Genomic DNA, 21336 nt, shown 5'->3' on the forward strand with positions numbered 1-21336 from the left:
CTGCCCGATGGGAAGGGGGGCAGACAGTCCATGGGCAGGATGAGTGACATCTTCCATAATGCAGGGGGCTTCACTTTGACACCTGTCTGAGTGGGCAGACTTGACCACTCGTTGCAGTTCTCTCTCTCCTGTCTGACGCCAAGCAGCTGCTCTACCACCCCATTATACAGGAGGTGAGGGTGCTCTCTACCTCACACTTGTTGGGCACAGACCAGCCAGCTTCAGCCTCCTCAACAAGTAGAGGCATTGGTGGGCTTTGTTTACCAGACAGGCCGTATTGCAGCTGAGCAGTTTGGGATTGATTTATGACATGGTTAAGAGAAGGGGGGATGACTTCCAAGCTATTTAGAGTGCCCACTGTGTTAATTGGGTATTCAGGACTTCAATGTTAATGCCAGTTAAGACCCCCTTTTGTTAAATGAAAGCATTGTGGCTTATTTTTCTCCCTCCCACACTTTGGTACCATTGCTTATTCACATCAATTTCCAGTCCCCTTTATGCCTTGCCCACTCCATTTGATCGTATCAGGTGAAAACTGTCCACAATTAACTATAGTAAGATCTGAAATAAGAAGTCGATCTTCTGAGATCTCGTTTTTGTGGATGGCACAGTCCAATTTTATTTATTTATTTATTTATTTTAAGGTCCATGTAGCCCCAAACCACACCTGCAACCTCATGTCATCGGCTGGACCCCAGCTTTGCTAGCCCCTGACTCCAGTAAGCTTTTGTTTGAAGTTATCACCCTAGGGGTTCACATGCTTTTCCCAACTTGCACTGTAAATGTCTGAATGAGGTATTCAGTGGGCCGCCCCCACAGTTAAATCTTTTCTGTGCAGGGTCTAGTGGTGCAGGCCCTCCCTGGTTAGTATGTGGTGGTGTGGTCGAGCAGCCACAGGAGTGGTTTATGGTGGTATGGCGTGGATTTGGATCACCATGTGGGTCTATTTCACATGTTGATTATTACACATTTTCAATTATTGACTTCTTATTGACTTTGTGAAATAAAATAAAAATCTGATCACCAAAAAAAAAAACCATTGTAGATGGAGATCAGGCCTTCCAGCCAGGAAGTAGGATGGCTTCTTACCCGGACTGGAGGCCTGAACGGAGGGACAGACGAGTTGGCCGGCTGGACAAAGAAAAGACTTTGTGCCCAACCGGAATAAAATAATGCTTGGACCATAGCAGTTCCATCCCCCATACGATAGGTGGCAGTGGTCCTCTTGTGGGCAGCCCAGTTGGGACACTTGCAGGGGTGCTTGGGAGTTAGAGTCCAGAAGTGCAACCCTGTCATCTAGGCATCCTGGCACCTAGGTGCTGATAGAGGGCACTGTCGGTGAAGGACCTCCCTGCTTTCCATATGACCCAGAAATGCTACCAGGATGACACGTAGTGGCACCAGAAGCTTGAAAAGAAGCCCACTGCATCACATCGGAGAGTCAGAGTCAGGTTAGGGGTAGGGTAATCAACGGGTAACACTCAATTGAAGGAAGGAAGGAGGAATAAACTGATTGACTTATTGATATTGCGATTGATCTATGGAGGGATGATATTTGCGAAGGTTGTTGTGGTCTAATCAAACCTAAAAGTGTGTTGGGCATTACTGTATCTGAGGTTTGAGGCTCAGTGGTGCCCCCTTGTGGTGACAACATGTACAATTAACTTTTCTAAATGATTTGATAAACCAGACTGAGTTTGATCATTCTGGTAACTTAGATAAAAATCAGACCGTATTTTAAGACAAACTGATGTGCACAGTGAACGCGGTTATTAACAAGGGGCTCACAGGTGAGCGTGCCATCTGACGTTGTATTTAATGTATGCTGTGATACTCTGTGGCTTTACCTGCAATGTGAGGGAGCGTCAGTTACGGCACAACGGCCATGTGGCGCATTTCCCCGAGGGTGATCCGGCTCAGAAGATCCACATTGTTGGGGACCCGAGTTGCTGGACCAGGCCAAGGCCCACGTAACACCTGGCTGCGGCAGATAAAGGGTCATTTCCGGAGGGTGGGAGTGGACCCCGTGTCTGCCTGGGGGGTTGCAAACCGGGATCCCGAGTTGTTTTGTCGTGTGGTGGGTGTGGCAGCACACCGTACCAGTGCAGACTCCCCAACTTGACTTGACTTGTGATACTCGTGTGGTTGCTCTCATACAACTGTCACTAATCTACTAAAGACGTGAATATCAGAATGTTGTCGTACGGTGGACACGCGAAAGTAAACCCAATCCCCGCTACCTGTGACTGGATAAAGCAGATTAGCACACTGATGACTGGGCAGAAGAACAACAGACAACAATGGCCTTCCTCTTAACTCATTCAGCTATTTAGTACTGAAATCGGCCCAGTCTTTAGAGATGAACAGCTTCATTCACCTAAATGACTAACCTTGTTACCTGATTTATCTCCTTTTTTTTTTTAAAGGCTAAAGGTTTCGAGCTGAGTTACCTGGAGAAGGTCCCAGAGGTGAAGGACACCGTGCACAAGCAGTCACTCATACACCACGCCTGCACAATTGTGGTGGAGAAATTTCCAGATAGCTCTGACCTCTACTCGGAGATTGGGGCCATTACTAGATCAGCTAAGGTAGGCATTGAAATCTCTCTTTTTCTTTGTATGTTAATTAGACTTTATAATGTTGATTTTTTTAAACATTATTCTAACAAACACTTGGGGAAAAAAACTGTTGACAGCAACTGGCATGTGAATGAGCCCTTTAATCTTGGTGTTATTTATTTATGCTGCACTCCTTAGATACCGGACTTATTTTACCAATTAGCTTCGTCTGTTCTGAATTTGGTGGGTTGTTTTTGTTTTTTTTTCTGCCCCTGTGGGTTATGCGTTTAGCGTGGCAAAGCCCATTTCAGCACATTCCTGCAAGGAGCGCTCGGTGTAATGAACTTGAGGATTACCAATTACAGCCCTCCGAGTGCTTAAAGCACTTTATTAAGGCACCTAAAGCTCATGCCACAGCACTCGCAGTAGGCACAAATGGGCTTCAAACTTCTCGCCTGCAGAGAGGAAGAAAGGAGGTCACACCGGGGCATTAACACAGTTTAAACGTTTTAGTCAAATTAATCTAAATTGTTATAATTGCAGCACTCATTATCCCCCCGAAACTCTTAGTCAGGCCTTAGCATGGCCTAAAATTCAAGTGCAATCAGTTAGCTGGTTTGAAAGTTGGAGCATTTTTAAATACTCTCAAATTTGTTTATTATATATTTTTATAAGAGCGGTGCAGTGTTAGCGCTGCTGCCTCACAGTAAAGAGACCTGGGGTTGCCTCCCGTGTCCTCCCTGCACAGAGCTTGCATGTTCTCCCCGTGTCTGCCCCAGTTTCCTCCCAGCAGGGCCGGCCGGATTAACCATTAAGCAGAATAAGCACATGCTTACGGTGTCTGGTTATTGGACACCAGGGGTCTCCAGCTCTGATCCTGGAGGGCTGCTGTGGTGGCACATTTCCATTTTAACCCTTTTCTTAGTTAGTGACCAGTTTTGTGCTGCTAATTAACTCTTTTGCCTTAATTGTAGTTGACTTGCTGTTTAACACTCAGACCCCTCAATTGTTTCTTTTTTCCTTAATTAGCAGTCAAACAGTAGTTTCCAAAGCTGACTGAATTGATTCCATCATTAAGATTTTACTTTCCTGACAATAACCCTGTCTATTTATCTGGGCTTGGGACCGGCACCAAGTTGGGCTGGTGTGCCCCCTGGTGGCCAGACTTTGAGTGGCGAGGAGGTCCAAGACTGATGCTGCTTGGAGACCAAGTGCATTGTCGAGACAAAAGATGAGGAAAAGAAGAAGAAGCAGTCAAACAATAATGCCAACACACAACCAGCTAACCTGTACCCATCATACAATATCTGAAAATAAAGAAAGGTGAAGGTCTCAGGAATGTTGATCACATTTGATGGTGCTCTTTGGGGGAAAAAAAATAAGAAATGTGTGCTGTGACAGAATGAGAGCACCAACAGGCCATGGGATTAAGGAACGGGTTTAATTAACAGCAAGAATCGGCTTCTAATTAAGAAACTGCTTGGAGTTTGAGGCCTCGACTTCGCGGGTCACCTGACTCACTTCACGTCTCATATCTGTTCGGCTGCCATTTAAGGAAAAGAGCATCAAGTCTGAAGACTGAGTCTTAAAAACACGGGAATTAAAAGGAAGTCAATTAACAGCAGAAATTGGTCGCTGATGAAGAAAGTGGCAGCCGTAGTAGCCCTGCAGGGTCAGAGCCCTGTTGTATTGCATTGTGTTACTTTATCTAAGTCCCCGTCTGTCATGGAATCATGGCAGCCTGAGGACGAGTCTCTGAGTAAAGGAATCAGATCATCTTCACAAGTGAGTGGAGGAAGACCTGCACCGTCTAGGACCCAAGTCTGACACCCCTGGTCGGTGTCACCCAGGTGGTACGGGGCACTCTTTTACCTTTCCACATGTTTGTCTGGTAACACCATACCAAGTTTTTTTTAAAAGCCCTCGGCCCCCTTTGTCTCCTTCCTGAGAAACCTGAACTTAATTGTGTTGTGCTGTCCGTCTCCAAGAAGGGATCAGGGCTTCAGCGTCAATGGATTGGACTCCTGAGGTTAATTCAAGGTGGCCAGCGGGCGATCAGGAATGCTCACCGTCAGGCCACGGCTCGAATCCATGGAGCTCCTCTGCAGCACTCTGAGAATTAGACTGGCCAGAGAACCGGCAGAGCATGGACTGCAGGGTCCAAATATCTCGAGATAACGTTACAATAACAAGCCCGCCAAAGGGCTTCTTTTTATACGAAAACTCAAAGAAGCATGTTGAACACTTAAACAAAATGTTAAGCAGGAACAGTTTACACGAATTCTAAATAAACAGTGTAGCCAGTGCGGTCTGTGTGTATAAAATAACATTTCGGTATTAATTCAAAGCAGAGTCCTAACAAAAAGCAGATTGAGGATCAAAGCGGGAGCCAGTCCCTCGCTACGGCTTGATAGATTTACTACACGTTTTAATAAGAGTGATCACTGGCCCAGCCGCTGTCATGTAAGTCCTCGTGTCTGAAGGCCTGGCAGACGCATTGTGCTCCACTGGGGTTGATTGTGTTTCATCCATAAACAAAAAAATACCAAGAAAAGTACCAGCGAGGAACTGTTGAGGTTAAAGTCTCACACCTGTGCTGCAGTAACACCAGCAGAAAAGGTAGCAGACCTGCTTAAATCAACTCAGGATGTCGAGAGCCAGTGCCAGTGCCACTTGAACCAACCATGAATAGGGCGCCTGTCCGTCTCGGGGCCCAAACACCCACAGTAGTGCAAATGTGTAACCCCAATAAATTTAACCTGCACACCTTTTGTGGTCGGTGGAGAAACCCGTGCAGATTTGAGAAGAACATATAAGGTCCATGTAGACAGGGATCAGCCATGGGGCTTGAACCCAAGATGATGTATCTGAGTGGCAGCAGCACTGGCCGGGTGCCATTATACCAACCGTGGTAAAGTCTGCTTAAACTAACTGGAATGTGGTGTCTCACAAGTTATAGCTGGACATAATTAACATCAGTCTAAGTATCAGTCTGGAGCTGTTCACAGTGCCACGGGGCAGAAGACAGGAACCAACGATGGATGGGGCAGCAGCTCACCAGTGGGGGGCGTATTGATTGGGGACCAAGTCAGTTTGCAGTTACCCCTGAATAAACCCCATGTGGCCACTAGGAAAAGATACAGCAGGTCCAGAAAGTATCAGGACACAAGTCTATGGTGCTGTGAATCACTGAGCGGTTACAGCATCGCCTCCTTTTTCAGTTGTAATTAATTCCAGTCAGTCTTCCCTTAAACACGCCATAGGCTTTCCATCATCATGAAGATTAATTGTTTTTCAGGTTAAACCAGGAAGAGAGCTGCCAGATACTACAAATGGCTTTTTTTGTAATTTCTAACGAGTGACCTAAAGCCTGAGAGGTGGCACAATAAGATTGTACCTGATAGCTGGCTGCATTCAAGCGTTGGTGTGTTCTGTACAGTTAAGGAGGTCTCATTGTCTGTCTCCCCATTTTCTGGGATGCCATATTTAACTTCTGATTCTAGTGACAGAGCACTGCCAGCACATTTCTGTATATAAATGGGACAGCCATGCCACCTGGACTTCAGTAGAGGTCATTGCCCTGAAGCTAAGCCTGTTCAGGCCTGGCCAGTGCTTAATGGGAGACCATCTAGGAAAAGCTTGGGGTGCTGCTGAAAGAAGCCATGAGGCCAGCAGGGGGTACTTACCTTAGGTCTGAATGTGGACCCCAATGCCCCAGTGTAGTGACAGGAAGGCTTTGTCCTTTGGATGAGATGGAAAACCGAGGTTCTGACTCTCTGTGGTCTCTTAGGACATTCTTCATAAAGAACAGGCTGTGTCCTGATGTCCTGGCTAAATTGCCCACCGCAGCTTAGTCATTATGGGCCCCTAATCATCTCCTCTCTAATGGGCTAACCCATCTCTCTCCCCTTCACCACCTAACAGCTAATGTGTGTTGAGCATACTGGCGCAAAAATAGCTGCCGTCACATCATCCAGGTGGATACCACACATTACTGCTGGCTGAAGTGGCTCCCCGCTCACTGAAACTATTGGGTAGTGAGAATTATTATTGTTATTATTATTATATTGACATCAATTTGAAAATATGAACTAAACGAGGCAAGGATTGTGCATGAGAGCCCAGTGTAACAGAACAGAGTGGTCAATGGTGTCAGATGCCGGACTTAAATCTAATAACATAATTACTGTGGAATTCCTTTCACCAGACGATTTTAGAATGTCTGTCATTACAAGATGAGTTAGTGTCACTTCTGTGCTACGATGGGTGCAGGAGCCAAACTGGAACTTCTCAAATAAACTGTAACGTCTAAGGTGTATGGTGGCTACTGTTTAAAATATTTTAGAAAGAAAAGGTACATTCAAAAGACTATCTGTAATTACTACGACAATATGGGACAAGCTCTGATTTGTGTCAGTAACAGCCTGAGAACTGACACTCTAAATGCATTAGAATCTGTGTCAGTAATGAACGACAGATAATACTAAGAATGGGTGCTGCTGAAACAGCCATTGACATATTAGGAATGTTAGTGAGAAATAGAGAACCACGTGTGCCATTGCATGTTGGCACTTAACTCTATAAGAAAGCACTTTATAGGCCAAGAGCTTCCCATGGTAAAGCTGAGGCAAAGACAAGGCAGACCTATGGAGGTCTGTTACAGGGACATAAAGTTAGAAGTGAAAGGCACAGCACAATAAATAGGAAAGACAGATAGATAGATAGATAGATAGATAGATAGATAGATAGATAGATGGATGGATGTCCCCTTGTAGGGTGAGCTAAAGCAGTAGCTCCATTAGTCAGCCTCGCAGAGACCATTTTCTGAACACTGTGATCGGTGCCCCACCTGGTGACATCAGCTGACCACCTTTTCTGTGTAGTGTCACTGTTACAAAAAAAGATTACATAGATAGGAAAGGCACTATATAATTCTTTCAGATGATACTTAAGAAAGCCATGTGTGGTTGCCATCAAACTGTCCTTGTTCCTCTGACTGGACTCATCAAGGACCCTCATGTTTAGATCTTCCTGAGGTGTGTGTGGATCAGCTCACGTGGTAGCCTGAACTGGACTCAGTGTCTTTGGGATTGTTGGGCTTTTTTATAAAGTAGATGAGCTGGGCAGCGTCCCATCAGGACGAGTTTTAGTCTTGTTCCTTTTGTTGCTGCCATAACCATTCCTGAGATTACAGAATTCCACAGACTTCATCCTAATGTAAATCAAACTCCAAGTGAATATTTGTTGACTGTATTTGGTTGATCTTGTTACAGAGAATGATGAAACTTTTTTCCAACCCTTACAGGTGGATTTTGAGCAACTTCAGGATAACTTGTGTCAAATGGAGCGGAGGTGCAAGGCATCGTGGGATCATCTTAAGGTCATTGCAAAACACGAAATGAAGCCTGTGCTGAAACAAAAGATGTCGGAGTTCTTGAAAGACTGCGCTGAGAGGATTATCATTTTAAAAATTGTGCACAAAAGAATAATTAACAGGTACTTTGATTTAATAGTTAGAGCTAAATATATTATGGGATGGCACAAAGGCATAGTGAGTAGTAGTGCTACTGCCTCATGGAGCCCACGGCTCAGCTCAGTCCTCGTCTGTGTGCTCTTTGTATGTCCTCTTTATGTCTGCATTGGCTTTCCATCCTCATCGCCTAAGATGAGTTAATTGGTGATTCCTTCTTGACCAAATGGGAGTGTGGATGTCTGTATCGGTGGGCCCTACAATGGACTGCCATCTATCCAGGGCTGTTTCCTACGTTGTGCCCAATGGCTGCCACTTGTGACCCTGAATTGTATTAAGTGGGTTTGACAAAGTCTTGTGATGCTCAGCAGCTTTACTTGCCACTTCTCCCAAATTAACTGCCTGAAATTCCCAAGCATATCAGCATAGTAGTGACCAGCCATCTGGACATTTTGAGACTTCTTATCAATATGGAGAACACTCTCGGCCAACACTGGACCGTGAAATTCCTTGGCATGGACAGATCTTTATGTTCCTATTATTTCTGTTGTTGTTTGGGCTGTGTGTCACTGTGATGTTTCCAAGTTTAATCCTCAGTTAAGAAACACGTCTCAAGTTTCTCCCAGTTTATGAATCCATTGGCTTGAGTGTCTCCTTGGTGCACTGGGTGAGGCGATGCTTCATTTCAAGTGTCAACATTTTATTTTTAAATAATGTACAAACATTTCTAAAATCTCTCACCCCATCACCACCTAACAGCTAATGTGTGGTGAGCGTATTGGTGCAAAAATGGCTGCCATCACATCATCCAGGAGGATGCTACACCATTAGAGGTGGTTAAAGTGGGCCACGATCATATAGTGCCTTTCACATTATCTATCTATCTGTCTATCTATCTATCTATCTATCTATCTATCTATCTATCTATCTATCTATAGTGCCTGTCTGTCTGTCTGTCTGTCTGTCTATCTATCTGTCTGTCTGTCTGTCTGTCTATCTGTCTATCTATCTAGCTTCATATAGTGCCTTTCAGATTCATCTGTTTATCTATCTATCATACAGTGCCTTTCACATCTATCCATTGTAACAAGGCGCTATATAGCGCCTGACCCGACACAGATTGGACACGGGAGGCACTTGTAAAATAAAAAGACTTTTATTTATCTTCAGCTGGAGGGCACGTCTTCACCGTAATTCCCCCCAGCCACAACACAGTCCCAAGCACTACTAACCACAAGTATTTCTCCTCCTTGGCACCACCACTCCTCCCCAAGCAACCTTGTCCTCCTCCACCCGACTTTATAGCTCACCCCGAAGCGTTCCAGGTGCTTCAGGCTGGGGAATCGCCATCCGCCAGGGAGGCTGCCACCAAGCGTCCCGGGGGAGGTATTGAGCTGCCCATGGTTGCTCCCCGAGAACAGATGCAGCAGGAGCGACCCTGCCGGGCATGGGACCCGGCTGTCGCCACACCATCTATTTATCTATCTATCATATAGTGCCTTTCACATCTATCTCTCTCTTTGTCTGTCTGTCTATCTGCCTGTCTATCATGTTGACTCAGTCACTGAGTATTGATGTAGGAGTTCCTTGTCAGTGTGTTTTAAAGGTGTGTGTGTGTGTTTTCTTCGGACACTGGTAATTTTAGTATTTATAGTACTTCATCATCCCATGAGCAATGTACAGAAGCCTAACGTGCCTCCGTTCCTCGCAGGTTCCATGCCTTTCTTCTATTTATGGGCCACCCGCCTTACGCTGTCCGGGAAGTAAACATCAACAAGTTCTGCAAAACCATCAGTGAGTTTGCCTTGGAGTATCGCACGACGAGGGAGAGAGTGTTACAGCAGAAGCAGAAGCGAGCGAACCACAGAGAGAGGAACAAGACCCGAGGCAAAATGATTACAGATGTAAGTATCCGCTGTCTAGCAGTGGCTTCACGAGTACCGTATGGTTACCAAGTACTGCAGTCACACACTTTAGAACAATGAATGCTGTGGACAGTGGGGGCTTTATCTGTTCCCCCCAAAACTTGAACAAAACAGACCAATATAACAAGTTAGAAAGTGTATGCATGTACCTGTCCGGTGTGTTTTGGAGACTTAGGTAGTGGACTTGAAACTCGGAGCACTATGCACTTTCTAGCAACTTCAAAGAGTCAGTTATCACATTCTTTTCCTACTGAATATTTTACAACAGTAAGTCATATTAATAATAAAATGCAGTTGCATGCGTTAGTAGACCCGATTAAATACATGCTTTTTAGCAGCCCTTTACAATGTAATGATAGATAGATAGATAGATAGATAGATAGATAGATAGATATGAAAGGCACTATATATATAATATGATAGATAGATAGATAGATAGATAGATAGATAGATAGATAGATAGATAGATAGATAGATAGATAGATAGATAGATAGATAGATAGATAGATGGATACTTTATTAATCCCAAGGGGAAATTTACATACTCCATGATGTGAATGGACACATAGCCCAAATACACTTGTGGTAGCTCAGGAGCTTTTTCCAGTTTAAGTGATATAAAAATGGCTTTGACTGATGTGCTGCTGTGCTTGTGGAGGTCTGTAGCTAATTGTTGTTCAGATTTTTTAAAGATTATATTTTTTAAAGACGTACCTGAAGCATTAAAATGTGTTGAAGTCTAAAGGCCCAAGATGGAGAGCAGGTCTGGAGCTCTGCTGGTAAATGAAGTGTCACAGAAATACGGAATCATTCGGACGTGCAGATAATGCAGACGTGACGATGTTTTTAGTGTAACGTGAATACAGACTACATGTTTGTTTATTCAGTCTTTACAGAGAGATGCTGACATAAATAATTCCTTTCTTCTTCCATTCATTTCTAGATTAATGGCTTTTTGTTGCTCTTTTGTTTTCCTTTTATGGCTAACGTTCCACGAGCAGCAGGAGAAGTGAGCTGCTGCACACGCGTATTCCCTGCTGCTTCACAAACTCGTCTAATTGAGGGCAGAACGGATCCCCAGTACAAGAGACAAAAATGTTGAATATATGCAAGTTGAAGCAACCACATTTAAGGGAAATTTGAAAGAATAAAGCAGCCTTGTGGAATTCTGGGTAAAGTTATCAAAAAGATTACAGATGAACGAGCCTTTAAAACGCAGTATTATATACAAAAAACGAATGTGAAAATCCAAATTCTTGGTTGCTAAACCCCCCAATATGATGTGCAGATTAACATATTTCATGAAGAAGAGAACAAGGACCGCTCAACAGCCAAAACAATCATCCTGTGATGAACCCAACCCAACATGTTTGTTTTCAAATTTAGTGAAGTTGTCACGTCATTCAATTTCCTGTGTATTTTACGCTACATTAATTTGCACACATCATAAATATTACATAAGTTAATAATACTACTACTAATAATTCTTTATATTTATATATCACTTTTCTCACTACTCAATGCGAGAGGGGCGCCACTTCAACCACCACTTAATGTGCAGCCCCCACCTGGATGATGCCATTTTTGCGCCAGTACTCTCACCACACAGTAGCTATCATGGTGAAATGGTGAGAGAGAGAAGGCCAATCAGAGATAGGGAATGATGAGGGGGCCAGAATGACCAGACCATTGTGGTCAATTTAGCCTGGACGTCAGGATACACCTCGATCTTTTTGAAGGTTGCCCAGGGATCTTTAATGTCTCATCTGAAGGACGATGATGATTTTCACTGCATTGAAGTATCTACATTCCAACCACAGGGTAAGCGCCCCCTGCTGTCCTCACCAACACCAACCCAAGCTTCTTCTAGATCAGGGGTGCCCAACTCCAGTTCTGGTGGCCTGCAGGTTTTCATTCTGACCCTTTTTCTAATCAGTGACCAGTTTTCACTGCTAATTAACTCCTATTCCCTTCATTTTAATAGCCCCAATTTTAAGGATTCAGTCCCCTAAATTGATTTGTTTCTTCATTAAATGGCAGCCAAATAGGAATGAGATGTGAAACGAGCCGACAGGTGACCAGCTAAACTGGAACATCAAACTCCAGCCAATTTCACTCCAACCCGTTTCATAATGAGAAGCCAATTCTTGCTGTTAAGTAAAGCAATTATTGAATATCGTGACTTGTTGCTGCTCTCGTTCTGCCACAGCAGACTGTTGATTTTCCGTTTTTTCTAAGACCATCGTCATGATGTTTTGGTGACCTACGCTGACTATCATGACCAAGACATTCACCTTTCTTTATTCTTAGTTGAGCTGGTCACGTGACGGCTTGTTTTGTGTCTCATTATTGTTTGCTCAAGAAACAACTAAGGGGTCAGAGTCACGTCAATTAAAACAAAGGCAAAACAAGTTAATCAGCAGCAAAAACGGCTCACTAATTAAGAAGATGGTTAAAATGAAAACCTGCAGCCGCTGCGGCCCACCAGGACCGGAGTTGGACACCCCTGTCCTAGATGGTCTCCCATCTGAGTACTGGCCAGGCCCAGCCAAGCTTAGCTTCAGGTGGGTGACTTCTGCTGGAGTGCAGGTGCTATGGCCTCTGATACAGCCATACCGTTAATGTTCATGATTCCATGTTATTGTAAAGTCTTCGGTTGAGTGATTTTCTGCAGTACCCCTAAAGTGTCGATCAATCAATCAATCAATCAACATTTATTTATATAGCACATATTCATACAAAAAATTGTAGCTCAAAGTGCTTTACAAAATGAATAGAAAAATAGAAGACACAATAAAAATAAATAAACATAAGCCAACATTAATTAACATAGAATAAGAGTAAGGTCCGATGGCCAGGGTGGACAGAAAAACAAAAAACTCCAAAAGCTGGAGAAAAAATAAAATCTGTAGGGGTTCCAGACCAAGAGACCGCCAGTCCCTCTGGGCATTCTACCTAACATAAATCATCATATTTTCATGGAAGGACCTGATGATGATGGTCACGTAGACTTCTGGCTTTCAGTCCATCATTGTTGGAGCATCATGATGCTTTGAGTAGGTGGTGGTGGCGCAGGCCGCCACCACAAAGAAACCGGAAAAAGAAACAGAAGAGAGAGTAGGGGTCAGTACGGATTTTAGAGCCACCATGAATAGTTATTATGAAGAATTGAACATACAGAGTATCAGGATTATGTTAAAGTGAAGTTATAAAAGGCCATGTTAAAGTAATGTGTTTTCAGCAGTGTTTTAAATTGCTCCACTGTATTTGCCTGGCGAATTCCTATTGTCAGGCTATTCCAGATTTTAGGTGCATAGCAGCAGAAGGCCGCCTCACCACTTCTTTTAAGTTTAGCTTTTGGAATTATAAGGAGACACTCATTTGAGGATCTAAGGTTACGATTTGGAATATAACGTGTCAGGCATTCCGATATATAAGATGGAGCGAGATTATTTAAGGCTTTATAAACCATAAGCAGTATTTTAAAGTCAATCCTGAATGACACAGGCAACCAGTGTAGTGACATCAAAACTGGAGAAATGTGTTCGGATTTTCTTTTCCTAGTTAGGATTCTAGCAGCTGCATTCTGCACTCGTTGCAAATGATTTATGTCTTTTTTGGGTAGTCCTGAGAGGAGTGCGTTACAGTAATCTAGTCTACTGAAAACGTCGATTACATGGAGGTACTGGATGGACGATTAATTACTCTGCGCGTTTTTTTTCTCTTAAGTCAGTTTTAAAATGAACCCCATATGTGTGTGTGCAGGAGTGGACCATCCAGAATGGCTTCCTGCCTTTTGCCCACTGCACGTGAGTAAGCCCCCCCAGCGCCATGCCACCCCAAACTGGAATAAGTGAGTTAAAGAATGTTATATTATATTACCACCTTCTTTACCAGTGGTATGAGGCTGAAGGATTTCATTTAAAACACCAAAGGCGACGTGAATGTGAGAAAGTGAAAGGATCAGCGCACCTCAGCTAAGCGTAACGGCGGCTTTCCTGTACCTCTGAAGCTGGCCACACATCAAGAGGCGCTTACTGACGAGTATAGGGCTCAAAACTCGCTTTGTAACCCCGCCTGAGATCCATTTTAATAAAAGAGAGGGTCTCCAGTTGTATATATGTATAGCCTTTCAAGATTTTTCAAAGCGCTTTTATTGAAAAAAAAGGAGCACTTGGGTTTCCTCGGGGAAGATGATAATATCCCTTTGAGCTTCCCTTTGAAATTGATTCCACAAATTGCATTTTCCATTCAGGTTTTCTACTTAAAAATTGCTAATAATTATAGCTTATAATTGAGAACAAATGTGGCTTACAAGAAAGACGTGTGTCTCCGTTCACTTCCTGGACTCCTTCCTGATAGAGATGCCATTTTATTTTTTTGGTGGGGAGTAATGTTTCATGTTTAGGCTGAAAGCACTTTGGTGCTTCTGGGCATAAATGTTATCAGGAAGAAACAAAACCAGAGAGCTGAGGGTGGGGGTACCAGGGAGGGAGTCCAGAGCAGTCGATATGCAGTATAGCGCCATGCTTAGCATAAGCAGTTAACTGGTTTAAGGCCAGATAAGACCACCTGTGCACAACACTGTCTGCTCTGAGAAACTGTAAATTATCCATTTTAGATGTCACACTTTGTGCAATATAAGACATATTGTTTTTATTAGAACATTAGACAGGCCATCCAGCCCAAATTCACATGAAGTTGAGTTTTGAAAGTCCCTAAAGTCCTGCTGTCCACCACATTACTTGCTCACGTATTCCAAGTGGCTGTGGTACTTTGTGTGAAGAAAAACTTCCAGTTTGTGCAAACTTTACCCCTACGTTCCCAACTGTGTCCCCGTGTTCTTGATGAACTCATGTTAAAGTCACAGTCTTAATCAGCTCAGCTCTTTTGATCTTTCCTCATCACTCACCCCCTATAGCCCACTTTAATCAGCCTGAACTCTTTCTAGTGCTGCTATGTCCTGTTCATAGCCTGGAGACCAAAACTGCACACAGGACTCCAGACAAGGCCTCACCAGTGTGTTATAAAGCTTGAGCAGAACCTCCTTGGACTACACATCTCCACACATCAAGGCGCTATATAACCTGACATTCTGTTAGCCTTCTTAATGGCTTCTGAACACTGTCTGGCAGTTGATAGCTTTTCTCTTAACACTAGAAACCCTGAAGCATACGAAAAAAGTCGCAATGCCGGGCCACCTTAAATTCCTTCGCACCTCTCAGCTTGTTTCGTAGGCTTCAGGGTTTCTAGTGTTAAGGTGTATTTTCAAGTTTCAGACCACCCATTGTGTATTCAAACCTAACGTTTTTTATTCCTACATGTAATACATTGTGCGTATATTTTTATATTTTTGGGTTACTACTTGTTCCAATGCACACTCTGTAAGTGCACTTCCATCTTATAGCTCCTTCAGTTCATTCTAATTGCTGCCATTCTTTTGGTACAGAAAGGACTAAATAAAAACCTTAAAACGAAATACCCCAAGATCTCAAAAACTGTTTTGCTTCAGCAGTGGTCATGTTGAGAAATGGGGTATGCAGTTTGTGAACGCTGTAATTGGGGCAGACACGTGGGGCTGACAGCGAGTGAGAAAATGAAGAAAAGAGACGAGGCGGCGAGCTGTACAGAAAAGGAGATGCGAAGTGGACAAAGAAAAGCTAGGCGAAGCTCATAGATATAACGTGCTTAGCAAGTGGCCTCCTCATGTTCCTATTCTCTCTCATCTAAACTACACTCAGATTCATGCCAGATTTTATTGTCCAGCGTTTTTAGATGCAAAAACTTTAAAGAACAGGAGGTTTATGGGTGGCAAGTACATGCAATGTTGGTTAGAACTGGCAGACCAGATGGCATTATGCCACTGCGCTCATGTTTGCCAAGCACAAAGAACTGCCACTGTGGCACACCAGCCCACTTCAAGCCCTGGGTACGACACAAGCAGGAGCGATGGAATGCCTTGGACAGTTTAAACACTCGGGCAACTCGGTCCCACATGAACAGAACATAGAGGAGGTGGACATTGCATTGGATTGGATTATTTCTGTTCACCTCTTCTTTTCTGTTTAATGCTCAAAATGTTCACTGCATGTCCCTCTAAATGTGTAGCCTGTAAACGTCAGTGCTGTATGTAATAAGTTCAAGGGAAGCCACAGTTCAGTGTTCAGCTTTGGTAACACTTTAGGTACAGCAAAAAGTAATCGGTTACTCAAGTACTCTTCTGTCACAAGACCTTAACTAAGGCCTCTTCTGGTCTCCATAACACTTATAAAGCATCAGTAGACGGGGCAATCATCTTAGTGCTGTGTGGATCATTGGCATGATGCTAACTTGACTTATTAATACAAAGAGTTCACAGGCCTTATACTAAATTTGTAATATCAAGAGAAGTGTGTCACAGTTAGGCCACCTCAGGCCACTCCAAAGTGATGTTTTGTTAGTCGGTCACATTGTAAAGATGAATAAACACTTTACTGATACTTTGTAAGAGTTATGAAGACACACAGAAGTCTTCCTTAAGGTCTCGTCACATAATAGTAAATGAGGAGTCGATGCATTTTTGAAGTGCCTAAACTAAATTGCTATTTATCTAAACCCACTAAAACTTTGTAACAGTGTAAGATTACAGATCAAAGCGTTACATTCAAAGCTGCCATTTTTACAGGATGTGCTTTGGGGTGAAAGTTATATTAACAGTACAAATCCCTACTGATTACCCATTTTAGTTTGAAAGAAGACAGTTTCTTATAAAACAAAGACCATCGGCAAAAGCCAAGTGACATGGAATGTTTTACTCATGAGCGATTGTGGGTAGCGTGTTCAAGAGGAAGGAGCTCCAGCCGCTGAGGAAAAAACAGATCTTGTATACAGAAAAGTCGTCCATTAGTTACAAAGTGCTTCTGATACGTCCGGTTAACCCTCGGCACTATAATCCAGACCCGATGTCTTTGGAAGTTTTCCAAGACAGAGCCAGGTAACACAAATAGTTATAAATCTAATCTAAAATAATCCTAAGTACGGACTGGTAAATTGTGTGACTTGCTCACAGGTGAGTCATTAAAGACTCTGAACTAGCGGCCTTGTGGTTTCCATTAAAGTGCTCCTCCCTGTCTATTTATTATGTACAGACGCCATTCCGACGCACACTAAAGCACTGTGGTAGAAATCAAACAGATTCATTAAAGAAGGAAACGTATCCTCTACTAGGACAAGTCTGATAAAACCTCTTTGAGTCAGGAGCCAGGCAGGAGGAAACTTGTCCATTGTGTCTTTAATTATCTCTTCAGCAAATGCTTGAACGGGGAGGCAGCATTCATCACAGCAGTCCGTTACAAAATGATCCGAATGATAAGGACAGAGGTCCTTTTTATAAACAACTGATTTTACATAAGAGTGCTAATTAATGCATACACATCACCTGACGTGTACTCTGATTGGTTCGTTGGGTTGCACCCAAATACCTAAGTAAATGAAAGTCTGTTTTATTACGGTCTTCTCATATCTATAACGTTCAGCTATTACCCTTGAAATCTCTGCGTATGTGACAACTATGTTTACAGGACATTCTCTTAATGGTACTTTGGGTGTCTGACCTCAGCCCGCTCCTGGTGTATTCTTGTCTTTGTTGTCACTTGACCTTTATCCAATTGCCTGATATGCCTGAACAGGTTTCTGACATTTATTAACCCTTTTATACTTCTATGATGGATGCTGTATTGTAATATGGAAAGCAAACCAAAACAATTAATTATTGTCGCCTCCAAATTATTTTCTCACAGCACTGTATTACATTTATTTGCAGTTTTAAAGTTGAGTGGCTCTTTCATGAGACGTAGGTAACGCTTGAAGCAGACGCCTTGTGGTGTACAGTGTAGCGCATCCTCTGTCGTTTTGTGTATCGTTTATATGGCTGATGCCTTTATCCAAGGGGACTTACACACTCAGAGTTGCCAGGTATCTTTTATATGTTCTTACAGTCGGAGCGCAGCCCGGTTAAGAAACGTGTTTGGTGTCGCATCCTAAGACAGTCATGGAAACTGAACCAGCAGCCTAGTGATAGCCCCCCAGGCCACAATGTCCTATCTTTATGATGTGTAATAGCCAAGTATCCTAAGTGCTTTGTCTATGTGAATCCTTGATTGTTATTTACTGTGACTTGTTTTATTCATTGGTGTCATGGACACTAACCCATAAAGGCTTTGCTCGGCTGCCCACATCATTTTTCTTTAATTTCCTTATAACCAACATATGCTCAACATATCTAATACGCCTAACAGATGAGACATCTCAGACAGCTAGGTGTCTGGTTAAAGTTTATTTGAGCAGATCTATTTAAATGACCGTGTGGTTACGGCGCCGGAGTCTTCTTTACTGGGTGCCCTGCTCTGCGGCTCTCCACCTGCCCTTCTCATCTCTCTAATGCTCTTTTAACTTTCAGGATTGTTCAGCTTGCTTTTCTCATGTGCTTCCTTCTCTTTCACATGTACTTCCTGCGCCTCTGTCCATTTCCTCTTTGCTTCCTGTCTCCTCTAGACTGACGACGAAGATGACAGCGAGGTAGGGTGGCTTTTTGGTTTGGCACACTTTTGCTTGCTGTGTTCATTGCTAACTCTTTCCAGCTGCCTGTGCTTTTTTATTTTTTCTGTTATGGTGACCATGCCAGGCGAGTGTGAAAAGTTTTAAAGCCTTTGACTGACCCTCCACGAAAGCTCACTTACTTTATCAATGCACAAAATGTGAGAAGCTTTCACCACATTGATGATTTTTTTAATCATTTAAGACACATGGGCATTGCTGCCTGACTTCTCCAGAGACCCGAGTTCAATTCCTGGTCACTGCCCGTTTGCAGTTTGCATGTTCTTCCTGGCTCAAGATGGGTACGCCGGATTCCTCCCACATCCCATAGACACGCAACTCTAATTCAGCCCTGGAAGGGTTGGCGAGAGTGTGCGCCCCGTACTCACCTGGTGCCCGGTTGGTTAATTGATAGTGCCCAGTGACGCTGCAGGATGCTTTGGTTTCCCACATTCATGTGATGATAAGGTGACTTTTATAACATGGATAGATGCTGGGAAGAAAGCTTTGAGACTTTCATTAACAAAATGTTTTGCTTTTTTGTGATTGTCACACAAGAGAGTCAACGTGGCTGTCGTGCAGTACTGTCCTGTGAAAAAGTAAGTACACCCCATGGAAATTGTTGACTTTTTCTACATATTTGTACCGGCAAACATGCCAACGGATTAAGGTGATATCTACTATATAATAAAGCACTGTTTCCAGTCCATCAAGAGCAATCTGATTGGTCAGTGTGGCTTTGGTGACACAATCGAAAGAGCAAGCGCGAGATGCACAAAGAGTAGTAAAGGCATAGGAGACACGCTGAGAGAGAGTCGCCTTCAAAGACAGAAAGTATAAAACTGGACAGGAGGTGAGAAAGGCTCCTCCAAAATTAGCAGGCTTGACGAAAACTCCATAGGCGCTCCATCTCTCAAGACAAACGTGAGACACGCATGAACACCAAGGAAAGGCGCTGAAGGTACACATAGGACAAGAGATAGCAAATATTTTAAAGTTATTCTCATCGTGGCTAGCACTTGAATAAAAACACAAGGAACATTTGCCTTATCAATCATGTATTCAAAAAAATTGTCAAAAGATGTAATGGACTACTGGGGAGAAAAGTCAGCCCACCCTTGGCCTCAGAAGCAGGAGTCACCCTCTTTAGTAGAAATGACATCTTGTAGGCGCTTTGCATTACTGACCACCAGTCTCTGACATCGACTCAGTGAAATTTTGGACCACTTCTCCATGCCAAATTCCTCCAGTTGAAAGATGCTTTAGGTTTTCTTGTACAGTATGTATTGATCTTAGCATGATGACACACCACCCACGTCACTAGTAAAAAGAACACCAGACCCTCGATACCTGCGGTTTAAATAAGACAGAGGGGCCACCTGCATACTTCCTAAGGAGGCTCTAATCACTGGCACCAAACCTCGAACACCTGATTTTAATTTGATAGACTTTATGTGGTGATAAGTGTTGGGATGGGCTTACTTTTATTCATGTGACAAATCTGCACTTTTGGTCATTTAGATTAGGAGAATGAAAACAGCATGTCATTTATTCACATATATCACCTTCACCTGTAGGCACTGTTTATATGAAGATCTAATGGTTGCCTGTTCAAAATGCTGGAAAACTCCACAGTTTCCATGGAACGTACTCACTTTTTCACCTGACTGTATGTGACTTTAATAGCAGACATAACTGGACATGAAGCAGCTTGTGGAACACAGTGGAGTGGTGGCCACCAAGACTTTCTGAGAATCAAAGCCTGAAACACTTTCTCTGCTGAGTGTCCATGAACACAAGAGATTTGACAAATGAGAGAAGGCCATTCAGTCCATTTGTCACGCATTTCTTTAGCTAATAGTTACGGTGTCCCAACATCTCATCCAGATATGTCTTTAAAGGTTCTCAAGGTTTCTGCTTCAACTACACGGCTAGACAGACATGAAAGGAACTATATAATAGATAGATACAGTAGATAGATAGATAGATAGATATGAAAGGAACTATATACTAGATAGATAGATAGATATGAAAGGAACTATATAATAGATAGATAGATAGATAGATAGATAGATAGATAGATAGATAGATAGATAGATAGATAGATGTGAAAGGCACTATATAACAGATGGAGAGAGCAAATCAGGATTACTGGCTGCCTCTCCCACATAGTCGACACACAGCAGCAACAAGACATATTCTTAAGCCTCATTATTCTGAATCAGTGCCAGTGTTGACAGCTCATATCCCAGCAGCACCACTGGGCACCAGACAGTAAGCAGCCCTGGATGCCATCACCAAGCCGGTAAATGCATACTTCCACACAGGGGCCAATTGGGTTTCAACAATGAAAATTCCAAGCATGTCTTTGGGATGGAGGAAAACCGGAGCCCCTCGGTAATATTATCACGTTAAGAAATGTAACCAGGAGGTTAGTAAATGAATAAAAATTCAGACTGGTTTATCCAAGTGGCTTCCATTAGTTGGTTTGGTGATTGGTTTCAGGTGTGGGACTTGTGGAGTCACAACAAATAATCACTGTCAGGCTATAATAATAATAATAATAATAATTCTTTGCATTTATATAGTGCTTTTCTCACTACTCAGATATAGTGGGGATGAAAAGAAATATTAAAACTAATCATAAAAATAACTTACTCAAACTTCTGTTAGCCTCTAGGTTTAAATATGTTAAATGAGGCAGGTAAGTATTTGGGCTATCATACTACAAAACTAACTTGGTAAGGGAGGGCGGCCATTAGGCCCAGGTTATCAGAGCTGTGACTTTATCTGTTATAACTGACAATGT

At 43.0% G+C, this 21336-nt stretch overlaps 1 protein-coding gene across 7 annotated transcripts in view; it reads left to right on the plus strand.

Moving 5' to 3' along the window:
- Positions 1-21336, plus strand: part of LOC120515588 (FH1/FH2 domain-containing protein 3-like) — a 674713-nt gene that overhangs the window by 634474 nt on the left and 18903 nt on the right. For 5 of the 7 annotated variants that reach the window (XM_039736692.1, XM_039736696.1, XM_039736697.1 and 2 more), the window contains 4 exons: positions 2427-2588; positions 7864-8054; positions 9740-9932; positions 18486-18509. In XM_039736692.1, the coding sequence (XP_039592626.1) occupies positions 2427-2588; positions 7864-8054; positions 9740-9932; positions 18486-18509 (570 nt within the window). The remainder of the gene's footprint in view (positions 1-2426; positions 2589-7863; positions 8055-9739; positions 9933-18485; positions 18510-21336) is intronic. The other 2 variants (XM_039736693.1, XM_039736699.1) reach the window with 1 other exon arrangement.

Source organism: Polypterus senegalus, chromosome 15 (genome assembly GCF_016835505.1).
Source record: "Polypterus senegalus isolate Bchr_013 chromosome 15, ASM1683550v1, whole genome shotgun sequence".
Taxonomy (NCBI): domain Eukaryota; kingdom Metazoa; phylum Chordata; class Cladistia; order Polypteriformes; family Polypteridae; genus Polypterus; species Polypterus senegalus.